Source organism: Loxodonta africana, chromosome 4 (assembly GCF_030014295.1).
Source record: "Loxodonta africana isolate mLoxAfr1 chromosome 4, mLoxAfr1.hap2, whole genome shotgun sequence".
Taxonomy (NCBI): Eukaryota; Metazoa; Chordata; class Mammalia; order Proboscidea; family Elephantidae; genus Loxodonta; species Loxodonta africana.
Window position 1 is genome coordinate 88734335 of NC_087345.1, and position 19622 is coordinate 88753956.

Below are 19622 nucleotides of genomic sequence, written 5' to 3' on the forward strand. Positions count from 1 at the left end.
CACCATTACACTTTGGAAGCAGATATATTTTAGATTTCACAGATGAAGAGGAAGTTTTGGATTTTGGACTTTGAGTTGATTTAAGACTTTTGCTATGATATGATGGGGTAAATGTGTTTTGCATGTGGCAAGGACATGAATTTTTGGGGGCTAAAGGGTGGAATATTACAGATTAAATTGTGTCCCCTCAAAATGTGTGTCAATTTAGCTAGGCCATGATTGCCAGTATTGTGTGATTGTCCACCATTTTTTCATCCGATGTGATTTTCCTAAGTGTTGTAAATCCTACCTTTATGATGTTAATGAGGCAGGATTAGAGGCAGTTATGGTAATGAGGTTGAACTCAATCTACAAGATTAGGTTGTTTCTTGAGTCATTCTTTTTTGTGTGTGTGTCATACAAATTTTATTCTTTTTACAATAATTGTTGTTAAACTTAAGTTGGAATCCAATTGAATGTCAATGAGGAGGCAACATGAAATATGAAGATAGAAGGTATAAAGGGAGCCTGGCTTTAAATTATATGACAGATGATATAAAAAATGAGCAGACGGTATGTATTTTATATCCCAGATCACAGGTTGAAAAACTTGGCTCTATGAGGGCCAGATTTCTATTTCTTAGACTTCGCAGACCACATAGTCTTTTTGTTGCAGTTACTCAATTCTGCTGTTAAATGGGGCGAAAGCAGTCTTAGACAGTCTGTAAATGAAGAGCATGACTGGATTTCAGTTAAACTTTCTTTATGGACACTTATATTTGAATTTTATATAATTTTCACATGTTACGAAATATCTTTCTTTTTATTCTTTTATTTTTATTGTGCTTTAAGTGAAAGTTTACAAATCAAGTCAGTCTCACACACAAAAACTTATATACACCTTGCTGAATACTCCCAATTGCTCTACCCCTAATGAGGCAGCCCGCCCCCTCCCTCCACTCTCTCTTTTTGTGTCCATTTCACCAGCTTCTAACCCCCTCTACCCTCTCATCTCCCCTCCAGGGAGGAGATGCCAACATAGTCTCAAGCGTCCACCTATTCCAAGAAGCTCTCTCCTAACCAGCATCTCTCTCCAACCCATTGCCCAGTCCAATCCATGTCTGAAGAGTTGGCTTTGGGAATGGTTCCTGTCCTGGGCCAGCAGAAGGTCTGGGGACCATGGCCACCGGGGTCCTTCTAGTCTCAGACCATTAATTCTGGTCTTTTTATGAGAATTTGGGGTCTGCATCCCACTGCTCTCCTGCTCCCTCAGGGGTTCTCTGTTGTGTTCCCTCTCAGGGCAGTCATCCGTTGTAGCCAGGCACCATCTAGCTCTTCTGGTCTCAGGCTGATGTAGTCTCTGGTTTATGTGGCCCTTTCTGTCTCTCGGGCTCGTAATTACCTTATGTCCTTGGTGTTCTTCATTCTCCTTTGCTCCAGGTGGGTTGAGACCAATTGAAGCATCTTAGATGGCCACTTGCTAGCGTTTAAGACCCCAGACACTTCTCTCCAAGGTGGGATGCAAAATGTTTTCTTAATAGATTTTATTACGCCAGTTGACTTAGACGTCCCCTGAAACCATGGTCCCCAAACCCCTGCCCCTGCTACGCTGGCCTTCGAAGCATTCAGTTTATTCTGGAAACTTCTTTGCTTTGGGTTTAGTCCAGTTGTGCTGGCCTCTCCTGTATTGTGTGTTGTCTTTCCCATCACCTAAAGTAGTTCTTATAAACTATTTAATTAGTGAATACCCCTCTCCCACGCTCCCTCCCCCCTCTCATAACCATCAAAGAATATTTTCTTCTCTGTTTAAACTGTATCTTGAGTACTTACAATAGTGGTCTTATACAATATTTGTCCTTTTGCAACTGACTAATTTCACTCAGCATAATATCTTCCAGATTCCTCCATGTTATGAAATGTTTCATAGATTTATCACTGTTCTTTAGCGATTCATAGTGTTCCATTGTGTGAATATACCATAATTTATTTATCTATTCATCGATTGATAGGCACCTTGGTTGCTTCCATCTTTTTGCTACTGTAAACAGTGCTGCAATGAACATGGGTGTGAGTATATGCATTCCTGTAAAGGCTCTTATTTTTCTAGGCTATATTCCAAGGAGTGGGATTGCTGGATCATATGGTAGTTCTATTTCTAGATTTTTAAGGAAGCACCAAATTGATTTCCAAAGTGGTTGTACCATTTTACATTCCCACCAGCAGTGTATAAGTATTCCAGTCTCTCCATAGGCTCTCCAGCATTTATTATGTTGTGTTTTTTAGATTAATGCCAATCTTGTTGGAGTGAGATGAAATCTCATTGTAGTTTTGATTTGCATTTCTCTAATGGCTAATGATCATGAGCATTTCCTCCTGTATCTGTTAGCCACCTGAATGTCTTCTTTAGTGAAGCGTCTGTTCATATCCTTTGCCCATTTTTTAATTGGGTTATTTGTCTTTTTGCGGTTGAGTTTTTGCAGTATTGTGTAGATTTTAGAAATCAGGTGCTGATCAGAAATGTCATAGCTAAAAACTTTTTCCCAGTCTGTAGGTAATCTTTTTACTCTTTTGGTGAAGTCTTCGGATGAGCAAAGGTGTTTTGATTTTTAGGAGTTCCCAGTTATCTGGTTTCTCTTCTGCGTTGTTAGTAATGTTTTGTATACTGTTTATGCCATGTATTTGGGCTCCTAGTGTTGTCCCTATTTTTTCTTCCATGATCTTTATCGTTTTAGATTTTACATTTAGGTCTTTGATCCGTTTTGCGTTAGTTTTTGTGCATGGTGTGACGCATGGGTGTTGTTTCATTTTTTTTGCAGATGGATATCCAGCTATGCCAGCACCATTTGTTAAATAGACTGTCTTTTCCGTATTTAACAGACTTTGGGTCTTTGTCAAATATCAGCTGCGCATATGTGGGTGGATTTATGTCTGGATTCTCGATTCTGTTCCATTGGTCTATGTATCTTGTTGTTGTACCAATACCAGGCTGTTTTAACTACAGTGGTGGTATAATAGGTTCTAAAATCAGGTAGGGTGAGGCCTCCCACTTTGCTCTTCTTTTTCAGTAAGGCTTTACTTATCCAGGACCTCTTTCCCTTCCATATGAGGTTGGTGATTTGTTTCTCCATAACATTAAAAAATGTTGTTGGAATTTGGATCAGAATTGCATTGTATCTATAGATCACTTTTGGTAGAACAGACATTTTTACCATGTTAAGTCTTTCTATCCATGAGCAAGGTATGTTTTTCCACTTTTGTAGGTCTCTTTTGGTTTCTTGCAGTAGTGTCTCCTAGTTTTCTATGTATAGGTCTTCTACATCTCTGGTAAGACTTATTCCTAAGTATCTTCTTGGGGGCTACTGTAAATGGTATTGATTTGGTGATTTCCTCTTCAATGTTCTTTTTATCGGTGTAGAGGAATCCAACTGATTTTTGTGTGTTTATCTTGTATCTTGAAACTCTGCTGAACGCTTCTACTAGTTTCAGTAGTTTTCTTGAGAATTCTTTAGGGTTTTCTGTGTATAGGATAATGTCATCCAGAGCAGATTTTCTTGATCCTCTTGCCCACTCATTGAGTGACCTTGGTGACCCCCCAGGCCTTGATGCTTGCTCCCTCTCCCTGGCCATCTCTCTGCATACTCTCTCCCTTGGGGAATGGAGGCCATCGTAAGGTTTCAGTTATACCTTGACTCTCAAATTTGCTTTCCACTCTAGCATCTCATCACAGCTCTGGGCCTGACTTCCCTTGTAAGTATCTGTAGTCCCAGGAGGCCTCCACTTGGATGAGTCTTAATGCAGTATTTCTAAGAAATAACTTTTATTTTCAATCCAGCTTCCCCTTTCTGCATCCCTATTTCTTCTAGGGACACCATCGTTTTTCCAGTCACCCAGAAGTAAAACCCTAGGGTCACCTTTGATTCTTCTTTCTCCATAATTGTTGAATTCAGTGGAATCCAGTGAGTGAACAGACCTGCGGATGTTTATAACTGTCCTTTGCTACCAACACCACCCTTATTCAAGTGTGGATCACCTCTTGCCTGGTTTACTACAACAGCCTATTAATTCTTCTGCATCCTTCTGCTGAACTGGTCTTCGGAGAGCAGTAGTTTCATCCTGTTACTCCTTGTCATGGAATCTTTCAGTGACTTCCCATTTCCTGCAGGATAAAATTCAGATCCCTTGGCCTGGCTGACCTTCTAGGCTCCCCATAATCTTGTGCGGCTCTATCCACCCTATCTTTGCTCCCCTGTCACCCTGTGCAGACCTTCTACGCAGGCCAGCAGGTACCTTCACTGACCTCAAAACAAGCCCTGCTCATTAGCAATGTAAGCCCATGGTATTCCTTTACCCTGGCCCTGAATGCCCCTTCTTCTTCCTCCCTTTCACCCATCCCAATTCTCCTACCCACTTTCAGGATTCAGCTCCAATTCCACTGCAGCTCTTCCCCAGTTGTCAGCCTCCATCAGTCTTCTCCCTTCCTGAGTCCTGAAAGCACATAGGTTTGGCATCCTGTCATGCCCTGGTCCACAACTGTTGCACATGCATCTTTGTCTTTACAATGGGACAGGGAGGTTCCCTCAGTTCCCAGAACAGTGTCATGAAGACAGTTGGTGCTCATTTTAAACAACTCTAGTTTAATGAGCACTTTCAGTTTGCAAGGCACAGGGCTATGGTTGTTTAACAAAATGCTTCCTCATTATAACCTCCTTCCCTTCCTTTTCTAATATAGTGCTTTAGAAATCAGACCCATTCTGAAAAAACTCTGAAGGTTGGGATGCAAAAGAGACTGGCCTCTGAGGTCTGCCTGACCATTTCATCCCTGCAGCTGGCCTCTCACAAGCTTCCTACCCCCTTAGCCCCCAGATCCTGTCCCCACTTCCCTTGGCTCCTGGTCACACATTCCCTGTGTCTCTACTCCGGGCCCTTTGATTCACAGTGGGAATCGTCTCTTCCCTGCTTGCTCTCCACACCTTTCAACCCTGAGATTAATGTATTGTAGCATGTGTTTTTGTCTTTAACTTTATTTCAGTTCCCCTTCAGCTAATGATTATTCAGGAGACTTAGCCTACTATCTCTATCTAAAATCTGTCTAAGTTCTCCTTAGGGCAACGGTCATGAGAAGTGATGTCATGGTCACCTGACTGCTGCCTATACCTCACTCCCTCCACTGTTCTGGTCCTGCTCTTCTGAAAAGCTAATTGTGTACTCTGTCTTCAGCTCACCTGAACAGAAAGAGACCTGAGCAGAAAGGTAAGCCTCTTGTCTTTGCATTAGGTGGGTGGTGGACACTGTAATTCACCCGCTTAGTGCTAACCACCCTCTTTCTCCTACCTGTTTCCACTGGCTTTTTCCCTGGACCCTCTCACTTGCTCTTTCTGTGCAGTGAAGGTTGGGACTGAGCTGTCAGACTGGGGCCTTGGGCCTGTTGAGCGGTTGGGGTCCTTGCTGACTAGGTCCAGGTGGGGTATGTAGGCTATGGAGGGAATAATACCTGTTCTGCTCGCAGATTTTGTCTTGATGGCTGACTCAGAACCACTCTCCTCCCTTGATGGGGATCCCATGGCCACAGAAGCCCTGCTGTGGGACGTGTTTGGGATCATTGTGGACGAGGCCATTCAGAAAGGGACCAGTGCCTGTGAGAAGGTGGGTAATTTCTCCCTCCTCCTCTTCCCCATCAAACCTTCCCTTTCCCTTTCAAACTCTGACACAGACCTTCCTTCCTTTGAGAAGGCTTCTCCCCAGAATTCATCACTGGCTTCCTGTATGCCTTAGGAATTTAGATACTGAGTCTCACTGTATTTATTTCCCCTTGCTATAGGGCCTCCATGAGTCGGAGTCGACTCAATGGCAAAGGGTTTAGTTTTTTTTTGGTATGTGTTGCTTTGAAAATATTCCTAAGGTGACTTTTTTAAACTGTGCTTTAGATGAAGGTTTACAAAGCAAATTAGTTTCCCACTAAACAATTAATACACATATTATCTTGTGACATCAGTTACCAACCCTGTGACGTATCAGCACTTGCCCCTTCTCGACCTTGGGTTCCCCATTTCCATTCATTTAGCTCTCCTGTCCTCTCCTACCTTCTCGTCCTTGCCCCTGAGCTGGTGTGACCATTTACTCTCATACACATGGTTGAGCTATGTGTATTATTGCTTGTTTTATGAGCCTGTCTAATCTTTGGCTAAAGAATGAACCTCAGGAATGACTTCAGCACTGAGTTCAAAGGGTGTCCAGGGCCTGCCTACGTTGATGTTTTTAATGTAAGTTGGTTGTACGTTGTGTCTATTGAGATGTAGTTCAGGCAACCAATCTGTGGGTTTATATACCCCCGAGTCTCCCTTTCTTCTCCTAGGTCTGTGAGTGGAAGGAACCAGAGGAACTAAAAGAGCTGCTGGATTTGGAGCTGCGGAGCCAGGGGGAGTCGAAAGAGCAGATCCTGGAGCGGTGCCGGACTGTGATTCGCTACAGTGTGAAGACCTGTGGGTCCTGGGATCTGGTGGAAGGAATCTCTGGGGTTCGTACCCCAGTTCAACCCTGAACTCGCTGTCCTACCACCCCCCTGCAGGTCACCCTCGGTTCTTCAACCAGCTCTTTTCAGGGTTGGATCCCCACTCTCTTGCTGGACGGATTATCACCGAGAGCCTCAACACCAGCCAGTGAGCCATCCCACAGACCCTCTCCACCACCTCAAAAATTTGGGCATCGGGGAGAGAGTGCCTTTGTGGGTAGAGGATAATTTTTTTTTCTTCTCTCTCTCTTCTGTACTGCTTCTTGGGAATCTCTGTTGGTAGAGTCTTTTCTCACGTATCCTTTGGACCCCCATTCTCCAAGCTTTCCCATGCCTCCTCATGGGCAGTGGTGACTATAATTGACTTGCTTAGTGCTAACTACCTTCTTCTATCCCATTGTTTTCTCATTCCTGCTTCTCTGGTTCGTTGTCACCAACTTGTTCTTTTTTGTGGACCCTTTCCCCCGCTCATTGTCACCACCCCTTTCTTTGGTTCCTCTCTAGATTAAGGGCCTAATCCACAGCCCCTCTATCTTCTGTCCCTTTCTCATTGTTCCTTCTCCTGGCAGGTACACATATGAAATTGCCCCTGTGTTTATACTCATGGAAGAGGAGGTGCTGAAGAAACTCCGGGCCCTGGTGGGCTGGAGCTTTGGGGATGGGGTCTTCTGCCCTGGTATGTGAGAAGCAGGGGACCATTTCCTTGGCTTTTTTAAGGGCTCTACCTCCCCCACATTCTCTTGCTTGAACAACTGGCAGGACAGGGTCATTCTTCTTTGTTGTCTTTCCAGCTGGGTCCTGGCCAGACCGGGGAGGACAGTGCCTAGCCTGCCTTATCCTAGCCTTTGCCTACCAGTCCCTAGGATCAGTGGTGTAGTGCTTGCTCCCTCTGGTCGGGGCTTTCTCCTGGGAGCCACCCAGGGTGTGGAGGGGGTAGTTGGGAGGATGCTGGAGCTGTGCCAGTTATCCCTGTGCCCTTCATAGAGCCCAGCCGTGACCTGAGAGCCAGTCACCTCTCCTTTGGTCAGCTTTTCTGGGCAGAGGGGCAAGGAGAGGCAAGTTCCAGCCTTGATCCACTGCCCTACCCTCTTGCTACCACCTCTTCCTGTGACAGGTGGCTCCATCTCCAACATGTATGCTATGAACCTGGCCCGCTATCAGCGCTACCCAGATTGCAAGCAGAGGGGCCTCCGGTCACTGCCACTGCTGGCCCTCTTCACATCAGAGGAGGTGGGAAAGAGGCACAGCGCAACCCTGGGCTCTTCATTCCAACCTCTAGCCAGCTGAGTCAGAGACTCCTGAGGTCATCTGCTTGCCCTGACCCATCTCCTCTGAGATCAGCTTGTCCCTGGGCAGATATGCTTTCTTCCAATTAAGAGGGCCAAGTGAACTTTAGCCCCTGTTCGCTTTGCCTTCTGTTTGGGGGCGGGGTGAGGAGAAACAGGTCCAGTGAACACAGTCTACGCTCTTGACACTCAAAAGTGTGGTCCATGGGCCAGTAGCGTTGGTATCTCCTGGGAGCCCTGATGGCACAGTGGTCAAGAGCTCAGCTTTTAACCAAAAAGGTTGGCAGTTCAAATCCACCAGTTGCTCCTTGGAAACCCTATGGGGCAGTTCTACTCTGTCCTATAGGGTTGCTATGAGTTGGAATTGACACCATGGCAATGGGCAATGGGTTTGGTTTTTTCTGAGGGGAGCTGGTTAGAAATGCAGAATCTCAGGCCACACCCCAGATCTACTGACTGTGACTGTATTTTAGCAAGACACCCAGGTGATCAGTGTGTACGTTAACATTTGAGAAGCCCTGGTGTACAGGATCCCATCGATTGCAGCTCACACTTTACCAGTCTCTAGCCTCCTCATTGACCCTGCCCTCTGGCCTCTGGTCCATGTTGTCCTAACCTGCCTTCTGCCTTCCTCTGCAGTGTCACTATTCCATCAAGAAAGGAGCTGCTTTTCTGGGACTTGGCACTGACAGTGTTCGAGTGGTCAAGGCGGATGAGAGGTGAAGGTCCTTCTGTCCATATGACTCTGACCCAGTTTCTCACAGTGTACCTTCCTGTTGCCAGAATGCTCTGGTCTCAGGCCCATAACCTGGTGGGCATCCCTCCCCTTTCTTTTCCTGCAGAATTGCTTTTCCTACCCCTCGTGTCTTCCACCCTGTTCCCTGAGATTTGTTTTGCCCCTTTTAGGGAGAAGCCAGCATTAGGGCCTCTGCATTGCTAACTCTACCTTACTCTATTTAACAGTTTCTCCTCCTGGCCTAGAGAATCTATGACTTCTCTATCCACCCAGTTTTCTCTTCCAGAGGGAAAATGATCCCTGAGGATCTGGAGAGGCAGATCAGCCTGGCCGAGGCTGAGGTAAGTGAGCCAGGGGTGCTGGGCAGTAGAGCAGGGCCCCACCACCCCTTTCTTGGAACTTTGTTGGGGTTCTCCCTACTGGATGCACCTGTCTTAGTTATCTGCTGCTGCTATAACAGAAATACCACAAGTGGGTGGCTTTAATGAAGAGATTTTTTTTTTCTCTTTTTAATTTTTATTGTACTAAAAGGGAAAGTTTACAAACCAAGTCAGCCACTCATACAAAAATTTATATGCACCTTGCTGTATACTGGGTATACTCCTAGTTGCTCTCCCACTAATGAGACAGCACACTCCTTTTCTCCACCCTCTATTTTCGTGTCCATTCAGCCAGTTTCTGTCTCCCTCGGCCTTCTCATCTCCCCTCCAGACAGGAACTGCCTGCATAGTCTAATGTGTCTACTTGATCCAAGAAGCCCACTCCTCACCAGTATCATTTTCTATCCCATAGTCCAGTCCAATCCCTGTCTGAAGAGTTGGCTTTGGGAATGGTTCCTATCTTGGGCTAACAGAAGGTCTGGACACCATGACCCCCGGGATCCTTCTGATCTCAGTCAGACCATTAAGTCTGGTCTTTTTATGAGAATTTGAGGTCTGCATCCCACTGCTCTCCTGCTCCCTCAGGGGTTCTCTGTTGTGTTCCCTGTCAGGGCACTCATCGGTTGTAGCTGGGCACCATCTAGTTCTTCTGGTCTCAGGCTGATGTAGTCTCTGGTTTATGTGGCCCTTTCTGTCTCCTGGGCTCATAATTACCTTGTGTCTTTGGTGTTCTTCATTCTCCTTTGCTCCAGGTGGGTTGAGACCAATTGATGCATCTTAGATGGCTACTGGCTAGCGTTTAAGATCCCACACACCACTCTCCAAAGTGGGATATAGAATGTTTTCTTAATTGATTTTATTATGCCAATTGACCTAGATGTCCTCTGAGCCTATGGTACCCCCGCTGCTGCTACGCTGGCCTTCAAAGTGTTTGGTTTATTCAGGAAACTCCTTTGCTTTTGGTTTAGTCCAGTTGTGCTGACCTCTCCTGTATCGTGTGTTGTCTTTCCCTTCACCTAAAATAGTTCTTGTCTACTATCTAATTAGCGAATACCTCTCTTCCTCTCTCCCTCTGCACCGTCATAACCATCAAAGAATATTTTCTTCTCTGTTTAAACTATTTCTTGAGTTCTTTTAATAGTGGTATCATACAATATTTTCCCTTTTATAACAGGCTAATTTCACTCAGCATAATGCCTTCCAGGTTCCTCCATGTTATGAAATGTTTCACAGATTTGTCATTGTTCTTTATCGATGCGTAGTATTCCATTGTGTGAATATACCATAATTTATCCGTTCATCCGTTGATGGGCACCTTGGTTGATTCTATCTTTTTGCTATTGTAAACAGTGCTGCAATGAACATGGGTGTGCATATATCTCTTTGTGTAAAGGCTCTTATTTTTCTAGGCTATATTCCAAGGAGTGGGATTGCCGGATCCTATGGTAGTTCTATATCTAGCTTTTTAAGGAAGTGCCAAATTGATTTCCAAAGTGGTTGTACCATTTTATATTCCCACCAACAGTGTATAAGTGTGAATGAACAGAATTTTTTTTTCTCACAGTGTAGAAGCATAGAAGTCTGAATTCAGGGCACCAGCTCTAGGGGAGAGCTGTCTTTCTCTCTCTCTCTGCTTTGGGGGGAGGTCCTTGGCATTCATGTGGCATGTATCTTCCCCTCCATTTGTGCTTACTTGCTTAATCTGCTCTTTTATATCTTAAAAGAGATTAACCTAAAACACCCCTACTACTGCCTCATTACCATAACACAAATCATTCCCAAATGGGATTATAACTATAGGTATAAAAAAAAAAACGAAAAAAAACCCAACCTGTTGCTGTTGTCGAGTCAGTTCCGACTCATAGCTACCCTCTAGGACAGAACAGAACTGCCCCATAGGGTTTCCAGGGAGCGCCTGGTAGGTTTAAACTGTCGACCTTTTGGTTAGTAGCCAAGCTCTTAAACCCTATGCCACCAGGGTTACCACAGGTATAGGGTTTAGGATTTATAACATGTATTTTTGGGGACGTGTTTAAATGCAATAACAACTCCCTTCGTCCCTCTTCTTGATCTTCATGCCCATCTCCCCTGTGAGCTGGAGTGCTCCCTAGGAACCTGAGGGCCCAGGCCTCTCTGGGCTACCCTCAGGGATTCTGAGATACCCAGGCAGGATCAGAGTCTGACAGGCAAGACCGAGTCACTGAATGGAGTCCCAGGCAGCACCACAGGCAGGTGTTGGGGGCCTGAAGTATAGTGTGGAAGGCTTCTATGCAGGGGGAGATGCTGAGGAAGATAGTGGGACAGCGGTAAAGACTGCAGGCTGTGAGTGGTGGGAAATGCGGAGGCACTAGCACTCTGCTGCACGTTGAGGGGATGTAAAATGCTGCAATCGTCTTGGAGGGCAGTTGGCATAAATAGTTTGCGCTTATCTACTAACTGAAGGTTGGCTGTTCTAACCCCCCCAGTGGCACCGTGGAAGAAAGGCCTAAAAGATACCGCCAAGAAAACCCTATGGAGCAGTTCCACTCTAACACATGGGGCGCTGTGAATCACAATCAACTGGATGGCAATTTTTTTTTTTTTAATACAATTTTTTAAGGGGCCTGGGTGGTACAAGCAGTTTGCGATTGGCTGCTAACCTAAAGGTGGCGGTTCAAACCCACCCAGCAGCTCCTTGTTGTTTGGTGTCATTAAGTTGGTTCTGACTCATATTGACCCTGTGCACAACAGAACGAAACACTGCCTGGTCCTGCGCCATGTCCACAATTGATGTTATGCTTGAGCCCATTGCTGCAGCCACTGTGTCAGTCCATCTCGCTGAGTGTCTTCCTCTTTCTTACTGACCCTCTACTCTACCAAGCATGATGTCCTTCTTCAGAGACTGATGCCTCCTGATAACACGTCCAAAGTATGTGAGATGTAGTCTCGCCATCTTTGCTTCTGAGGAGCATTCTGGTTGTACTTCTTCTGAGACAGACTTGTTCATTCCTTAAATCCCTAGCAGTGGAACTCCTGGGTCAGTGGATAGATACATTTAAAAAACAATATGTTGTTAGCTGCAACCAAGTCAGCCCCCAACTCACAGCAACACGTGTGTTGGCAGAATAATCTTTACGGAAGCAGTTTGCCAGGCCTTTCTTCCATGGAGCTATAAAAGAGCAGATTATAGCTAGGAAATCCCTGTAGAGCAGTTCTACTCTGACAACAACAAGTTGCTGTGACTTGAAGGCTGACTTGACAGCGTTAACAACAACAACATATACTTTTTTAAATGTATCTATCCACCAACTCAGGAGTTCCAGGGCTAGGGATTTATGCTATAAATTATCATCACAAGTGTATATAATTCTGTGCATGAGAATGTTTATTGGAGCAAAGTGTAAAATTAAAAAAAAAAATGGAGACAACTTAAAATGTCTATCAGTAGAGAAAATAAATTATGGTATATCTGTGTGTCTTAGAGCCCTGGTGACGCAGTGATTAAGAGCTTGGCTGCTAACCAAAAGCTTAGGAGTTCGAATCCACCAGCCACCCCTTGGAAGGACTATGGGGCAGTTCTACTCTGTCCTATAGGGTTTCTATGAGTCAAAATCAATTGACAACAACAGGTGTGGGTTTTTTTTGTGTGTGTGTGTGACTCACTTTCTTCCTCTGTAAAATGGGCGTAATGCTGACATTACCACATAGAGCTATTGTAAGGATTACATGAATTAGTATATGCAAAGCACTTAAAACAGTGCCTGACACATAGAAGTACTATATAAATATTAGTTTCCATTTCTGCTGCTGCTGCTACTGTTGTTACTATTATTATGAGTACCGTATAGCCATTAAAAAGAATAAGATAGGAATATTTATACTAACATGAGAATATCTTCCTATATAAAGTATATACTGTGGACACTATGAGCCTATTTTTGTTATTTAAAAAAAAAAAAACCAAACGTGTTGCTGTCGAGTCAATTCTGACTCACAGTGAACCTGAAGAACAGAGTATAACTGTCCTGTAGGGTTTCCAAGGAACACCTAGTAGATTCGAACTGCCTACCTTTTGGTTAGCAGGCGAACTCATAACCACGACACCACCAGGGTGTCCATTTTTGTTATTTAGAAAAGTTTATATTCATTGGCATATAGATGTTATCTTTGAGCAGCTGAATGGGCAGCAGTTAGAATAGTGGAGTTCCACTTTTTATTGTTTGAACTTCTTTTGGTAACAGTTTTACTGAGATATGATTCACATACCACGTAATTCACCCATTTAAAGTATACAATGCAATGATTTTAGTATATTCACCAACCATCAACACGGTCCATTTTAGAGCATTTTCATCATCCTAAAAAGAAACTGTACCTTTCAGCCATCAATCCCCAACCTCCGTATCTCTCTCCAGCTCTAGGAAATCACCAAACTACTTTTGTTTCTATGGATTTGCCTATTCTGGACATTTATAAATGGATTTATATTATAAGTGGTCTTTCATGATTGGTTTCTTTCACATAATATCCATTTATGCTTGAAAACATAATGTTTTCAAGATTCATCTATGTTGTATTATGTATCAGTACTTCATTCCTTTTTATGGCTAAATAAATAATATTTCATTATATAGCCATACCACGTTTTATTTATCCATGCATCAGTTGATGGACATTTGGGTTGTTTTTACTTTTTGGATGTTAAGAATAACGGTATTATGAACATTCATGTACAAGTTTTTGTGTGAACATATGTTTACATTTCTTTTGGGTATATAGCCAGACTGGAATTGCTGGGTCATATGATAACTCTATATTTAATCTATTGAGGGACTGCCAGACTATTTTCCATAGTAGCTGGACCAATTTACAATCCCACCAGTAGTTTTTAAACAGTTCTAATTTTCCCACGTTTCCACCAACATTTGTTATTATTTGTTGTCTCAGCTTCTTAGTGCTGCTGTAACAGAAATACCACAAGTGGGTTTAGGAGGCTGGAAGTCCAAATTCAAGACACTGGCTGTAGGGGAAGGCTCACTTTCTATGAGTTCTGGGGAGTTTCTGTAGCCCTGGTGTTCCTCGATTTCCTTGTCAATCTTCACGATCTTTACATGCATCTATCTTTCCTCTGGAAACCCTGGTGGTATACTGGTTAAGTGCTATGGCTGCTAACCTAAAGGTCGGCAGTTCAAATCCACCAGGCACTCCTTGGAAACTCTATGGGGCAGTTCTACTCTGTCCTATAGGGTCGCTATGAGGCAATGGGTTTGGTTTTTGGTTTTTTATCTTTCCTCCGTTTGTGCTTCCTTCTGTGTCTAATCTGCTCTTCTTATAACTCAGAAATATTAGGTTTAGGACACGCCCTGCACTGATCGGCCTCATTAGCATAACAAAGACAATCCTGTTCCCAACCAATACTACATCCACAGGTATAGATAGGGGTTAGAATTCTAATACATACTTTGGGGGTACTCAGTTCAATCCATAACATCCGTCTCGTTGATTATAGCCATCCTTTTATTGTTGTTGTTGTCAGGTGCCATCGAGTCGGTTCCAACTCATAGTGACTCTGTGCGCCATAGAAACACTGCCCAGTCCTGCACCATCCTTACAGTTGCTGTTATGTTTGAGCCCATTGTTGCAGCCATTTTGTCAGTCCATCTCATTGAGGGTGTTCCCCTTTTTCACTGATCCTCTACTTTATCAAGCATGATGTCCTTCTCTAGGGACTGGTCCTTCCTGATAACATGTCCAGAGTACTTGAGACGAAGTCTCCTCATCCTCTCTTCTAAGGAGCATTTTGGCTGTGCTTTTTGCAAGACAGATTTGTGCATTCTTCTATCAGTCCACGGTCTATTCAATATTCTTTGCCAACACCATAATGCAAAGGCATCAGTTCTTCATCGGTCTTCCTTATTCATTGTCCAGCTTTCACATGCATATGAGGCGATTGAAAACACCGTGGCTTGGGTCAGGTCAAGTGCACCTTATTGAGTGACAGCTTTGCTTTTTAACACTTGAAAGAGGTCATTTGCAGCAGATTTGCCTGTTGAAATACATCATTTGATTTCTTGACTGCTGCTTCCATGGCTGTTGATTGTGGATCCAAAGTAAAATGAGATCCTTGACAACTTTAATTTTTCCTCCATTTATTATGATGCTGCTTGTTGGCCCAGTTATGAGAATTTTTGTCTTCTTTACATTGAGGTATAATCCATACTGAAGGTTGTACTCTTTGATCTTCTTCAGTAAGTGCTTCAAGTTCTCTTCACTTTCAGCAGGCAAGGTTGTGTCATCTGCATATTGCAGGTTGTTAATGAGCCTTCTTCCAATCCTGATACCATGTTCTTCTTGACATAATGCAGCTTCTTGGACTCTTTGCTCAGCATACAGATTGAATAAGTATGGTGGAAGTGTGCAACCCTGATGTACACCTTTCCTGTTTTAAACCACACCGTATCCCCTTGTTCTGTTTGAACAACTGTCTCTTGGTCTAAGTACAGGTTCTTCGTGAGCACCAGTAAGTGTACTAGAATTCTCGATGTTATCCATAATTTGTTATGATCCACACAGTTGAATGCTTTTGCATAGTCAGTAAAACACAGGTAAACATTTTTCTGGTACTCTCTGCTTCCAGCGAAGTTCCATCTGACATCAGCACTGATATCCCTTGTTCCACATCCTCTTCTGAATCCAGATTGAATTTCTGGGAGTTCCCTGTTGATGTACTGTGTAAATTTGAGTAATAGTCATATTAACTAGTCTTCCTTGTAGGTGTATGGATGTTATCCTATCACTGACAGCGTTGTACTTCAGGATAGATCTTGAAATGTTCTTTTTGAAGATGAATGTGACGCCATTCCTCTTCAATTTGTCATTCCCAGCATAGTAGACCATATGATAGTCTGATACAAAATGGCCAATACCAGTCTATTTCAGCTCACTAATGCCTAGGATATGTGTTCCAATTTTATTTTTGATGACCTCCAATTTTCCTACATTCATACTTGGTACATTCTAAAGTTGGAAATGAAGACGGATCGGTAGTTGGAAACTATGGCCTTGGTGATAGAAACAATGCTGGAGATCGAATGATAGAATTTTGCAAGACTAATGACTTCTTCATTGCAAATACCTTCTTTCACCAACATAAATGGCGACTGTACACATGGACCTCACCAGATGGAACACACAGGAATCAAATTGACTACATCTGTGGAAAGAGATGTTAGAAAAGCTCAATATCATCAGTCAGAACAAGGCCAGGGGCCAACTGTGGAACGGACCATCATTTGCTCATATGCAAGTTCAAGCTGAAACTGAAGAAAATCAGAGCAAGTCCATGAGAGGCAAAATATGACCTTGAGTATATCCCACCTGAATTTAGAGACCATCTCAAGAGTAGATTTGATGGTGCTGGCATAACTGGATATCCATTTGCAAAAAAATGAAACAGGACCCATACCTCACATCATGCACAAAAACTAACTCCAGGTGGATCAAAGACCTAAACATAAAGACTAAAACGATAAAGATCATGGAAGAAAAAATAGGGACAACGTCAGAAGCCCTAATACAAGGCATAAACAGAATACAAAACATTACTAAAAATGTTGAAGAGAAACCAGATATCTGGGAGCTCGTAAAAATCAAACGCCTATGCTCATCTAAAGACTTCACCAAAAGAGTAAAAAGACCACCTACAGATTGGGAAAAAAATTTCAGCTATGACATCTCTGACCAGCGCCTCTTCTCTAAAATCTATATGATTCTGTTAAAACTGAACCACAAAAAGACAAACAACCCAATCAAAAAATGGGCAAAGGATATGAACACGCACTTCACTAAAGAAGATATTTAGGCAGCTAACAGACACATGAGAAAATGCTCTCGATCATTAGCCATTAGAGAAATGCAAATTAAAACTATGATGAGATTCCATCTCACTCCAACAAGGCTGGCATGAATCCAAAAAACATAAAATGATAAATGTTGGAGGGGCTGCGGAGAGATTGGAACTCTTATACACTGCTGGTGGGAATGTAAAATGGTACAACCTCTTTGGAAATCTAGCTGGCATTTTCTTAAAAAGTTAGAAATAGAACTACCATACAACCCAGAAATCCCACTCCTAGGAATATACCCTGGAGAAATAAGAGCCTTTACACGAACAGATATATGCACACCCATGTTTATTGCAGCACTGTTTACAATAGCAAAAAGCTGGAAGCAACCAAGGTTCCATCAACAGATGAATGGTTAAATAAATTATGGTATATTCACACAATGGAATACTACGCTTCTATAAGGAACAGTGATGAGTCTGTGAAACATTTCATAACATGGAGGAACCTGGAAGGCATTATGCTGAGTGAAATTAGATGCAAAAGGACAAATACTGTATAAGACCACTATTGTAAGTTCTTCAGAAATAGTATAAACTGAGAAGAACACATTCTTTTGTGGTTACGAGATGGGGGAGGGAGGGAGGGTGGGAGAGGGTTATTTACTGATTAGTTAGTAGATAAGAACTACTTTAGGTGAAGGGAAGGACAATACTCAATACAGGGAAGGTCAGCTCAACTGGACTGGACCAAAAGCAAAGAAGTTTCCGGGATAAACTGAATGCTTCAAAGGTCAGCGGAGCAAGGGCGGGGGTTTGGGGACTATGGCTTAAGGGGACTTCTAAGTCAATTGGCATAATAAACTCTATTATGAAAACATTCTGCATCCCACTTTGAACTGTGGTGTCTGGGGTCTTAAAGGCTAACAAGCGGCCATCTAAGATGCATCAATTGGTCTCAACCCACCTGGATCAAAGGAGAATGAAGAACACCAAGGGTCACACGATAACTATGAGCCCGAGACAGAAAGGGCCACATGAACTAGAGACTTACATCATCCTGAGACCAGAAGAACTAGATGGTGCCCGGCCACAACCGATGACTGCCCTGACAGGGAGCACAACAGAGAACCCCTGAGGGAGCAGGAGAACAGTGGGATGCAGACCCCAAATTCTCATAAAAAGCCCAGACTTAATGGTCTGACTGAGACTAGAAGAATCCCGGTGGTCATGGTCCCCAAACCTTCTGTTGGCCCAGGACAGGAACCATTCCCGAAGACTACTCATCAGACGTGGAAGGGACTGGACAATGGGTTGGAGAGAGATGCTGATGAAGAGTGAGCTACTTGTATCAGGTGGGCACTTGAGACTGTATTGGCACCTCCTGTCTGGAGGGGAGATGGGAGGATAGAGAGGGTTAAAAACTGGCAAAACGGTCACAAAAGGAGAGACTGGAAGAAGGGAGCAGGCTAACTCATTAGGGGGAGAGTAAATGGGAGTATGTAGTAAGGTGTATATAAGCTTATATGTGACAGACTGACTTGATTTGTAAACTTAAAGCGCAATAAAAATTATTAAAAAAAAAAAAGTAGATTTGACGCATTGAACACTAGTGACCGAAGACCAGATGAGTTGTGAAATGACATCATATATGAAGAAAGCAAGAGTCATTGAAAAGACAGGAAAGAAAGAAAAGACCAGGATGGATGTCAGAGGAGACTCTCAAACTTACTCACGAACACCCAGCAGCTAAAGCAAAAGGAAGAAATGATGAAGTAAAAGAACTGAACAGAATATTTCAAAGGGTGGCTCGAGAAGACGAAGTAAAGTATTATAATGACATGTGCAAAGAGCTGGAGATAGAAAACCAAAAGGGAAGAACATGCTTGGCGTTTCTCAAGCTGAAAGAACTGAGGAAAAAATTCAATCCTTGAGTTGAAATAGGGAAGGATTCTACAGGGAACATATTGAACAACGCAGGAAGCATCAAAAGAAGATGGAAGGAATATACATAGTCACTATAGCAAAAATAATTAATTGATGTTCAACCATTTCAAGAGGTGGCATATGATCAGGAACCGATGGTACCGAAGGAAGAAGTCCAAGCTGCTCTGAAGGCATTGGCGAAAAACAAGGCTGCAGGAATTGATGGAATATCAATTGAGACGTTTCAACAAACAGATGTAGTGCTGGAGGTGCTCAATCATCTATGCCAAGAAATATGGAAGATAGCGTCCTGGCCAACTGACTGGGAGAGATCCATATTTATGCCTACTCCCAAGAAATGTGATCCAGCCGAACGTGGAAATTACAGAACAATATCATTAATGTCACACGCAAGCAAAACTTTGCTAAAGATTATTCAAAAACAGCTGTAGCAGTATATCGACAGGGAACTGCCAGAAATTCAGGCTGGTTTCAGAAGAGGACGTGGAACCAGGGACATCATTGCTGATGTCAGATGGGTCCTGGCTGAAAGCAGAGAATACCAGAAGGATGTTTACCTGTGTTTTATTGACTGTGCAAAGGCATTCGACTATGTGGATCATAACAAATTATGGATAACATTGTGAAGAATGGGAACTCCAGAACACTTAATTGTGCTTTTGAGGAACCTTTACATAGATCAAGAGGCAGTTGTTTGGACAGAACAAGTGGATACTGATTGGTTTAAAATCAGGAAAGGTGTGTGTCAGGGTTGTATCCTTTCACCATACCTATTCAGTCTGTTTGCTGAGCAGATAATCCGAGAAGCTGGACTGTATGAAGATGAATGGGGCATCAGGATTGGAGGAAGACTCATTAACAACCTGTGTTATGCAGATGACACAACCTTGCTTGCTGAAAGTGAAGAGGACTTGAAGCACTTACTAATGAAGATCAGAGACCACAGTCTTCAGCATGGATTGCA

General features: G+C 43.2%; 1 protein-coding gene across 7 annotated transcripts in view; it reads left to right on the forward strand.

The window, feature by feature from the left end:
- CSAD (cysteine sulfinic acid decarboxylase) overlaps positions 1–19622 on the forward strand; it is a 43117-nt gene that overhangs the window by 16691 nt on the left and 6804 nt on the right. For 5 of the 7 annotated variants that reach the window (XM_010597045.3, XM_010597053.3, XM_010597058.3 and 2 more), the window contains exons 2-9: positions 5197–5229; positions 5486–5622; positions 6332–6458; positions 6545–6635; positions 7057–7163; positions 7602–7717; positions 8413–8492; positions 8796–8850. In XM_010597045.3, coding sequence (XP_010595347.1) covers positions 5497–5622; positions 6332–6458; positions 6545–6635; positions 7057–7163; positions 7602–7717; positions 8413–8492; positions 8796–8850 — 702 coding nt within the window. In that variant the 5' untranslated portion in view covers positions 5197–5229; positions 5486–5496. Of the gene's footprint in view, positions 1–5073; positions 5230–5485; positions 5623–6331; positions 6459–6544; positions 6636–7056; positions 7164–7601; positions 7718–8412; positions 8493–8795; positions 8851–19622 lie in introns of all 7 variants that reach the window. The other 2 variants (XM_064284174.1, XM_064284175.1) reach the window with 1 other exon arrangement.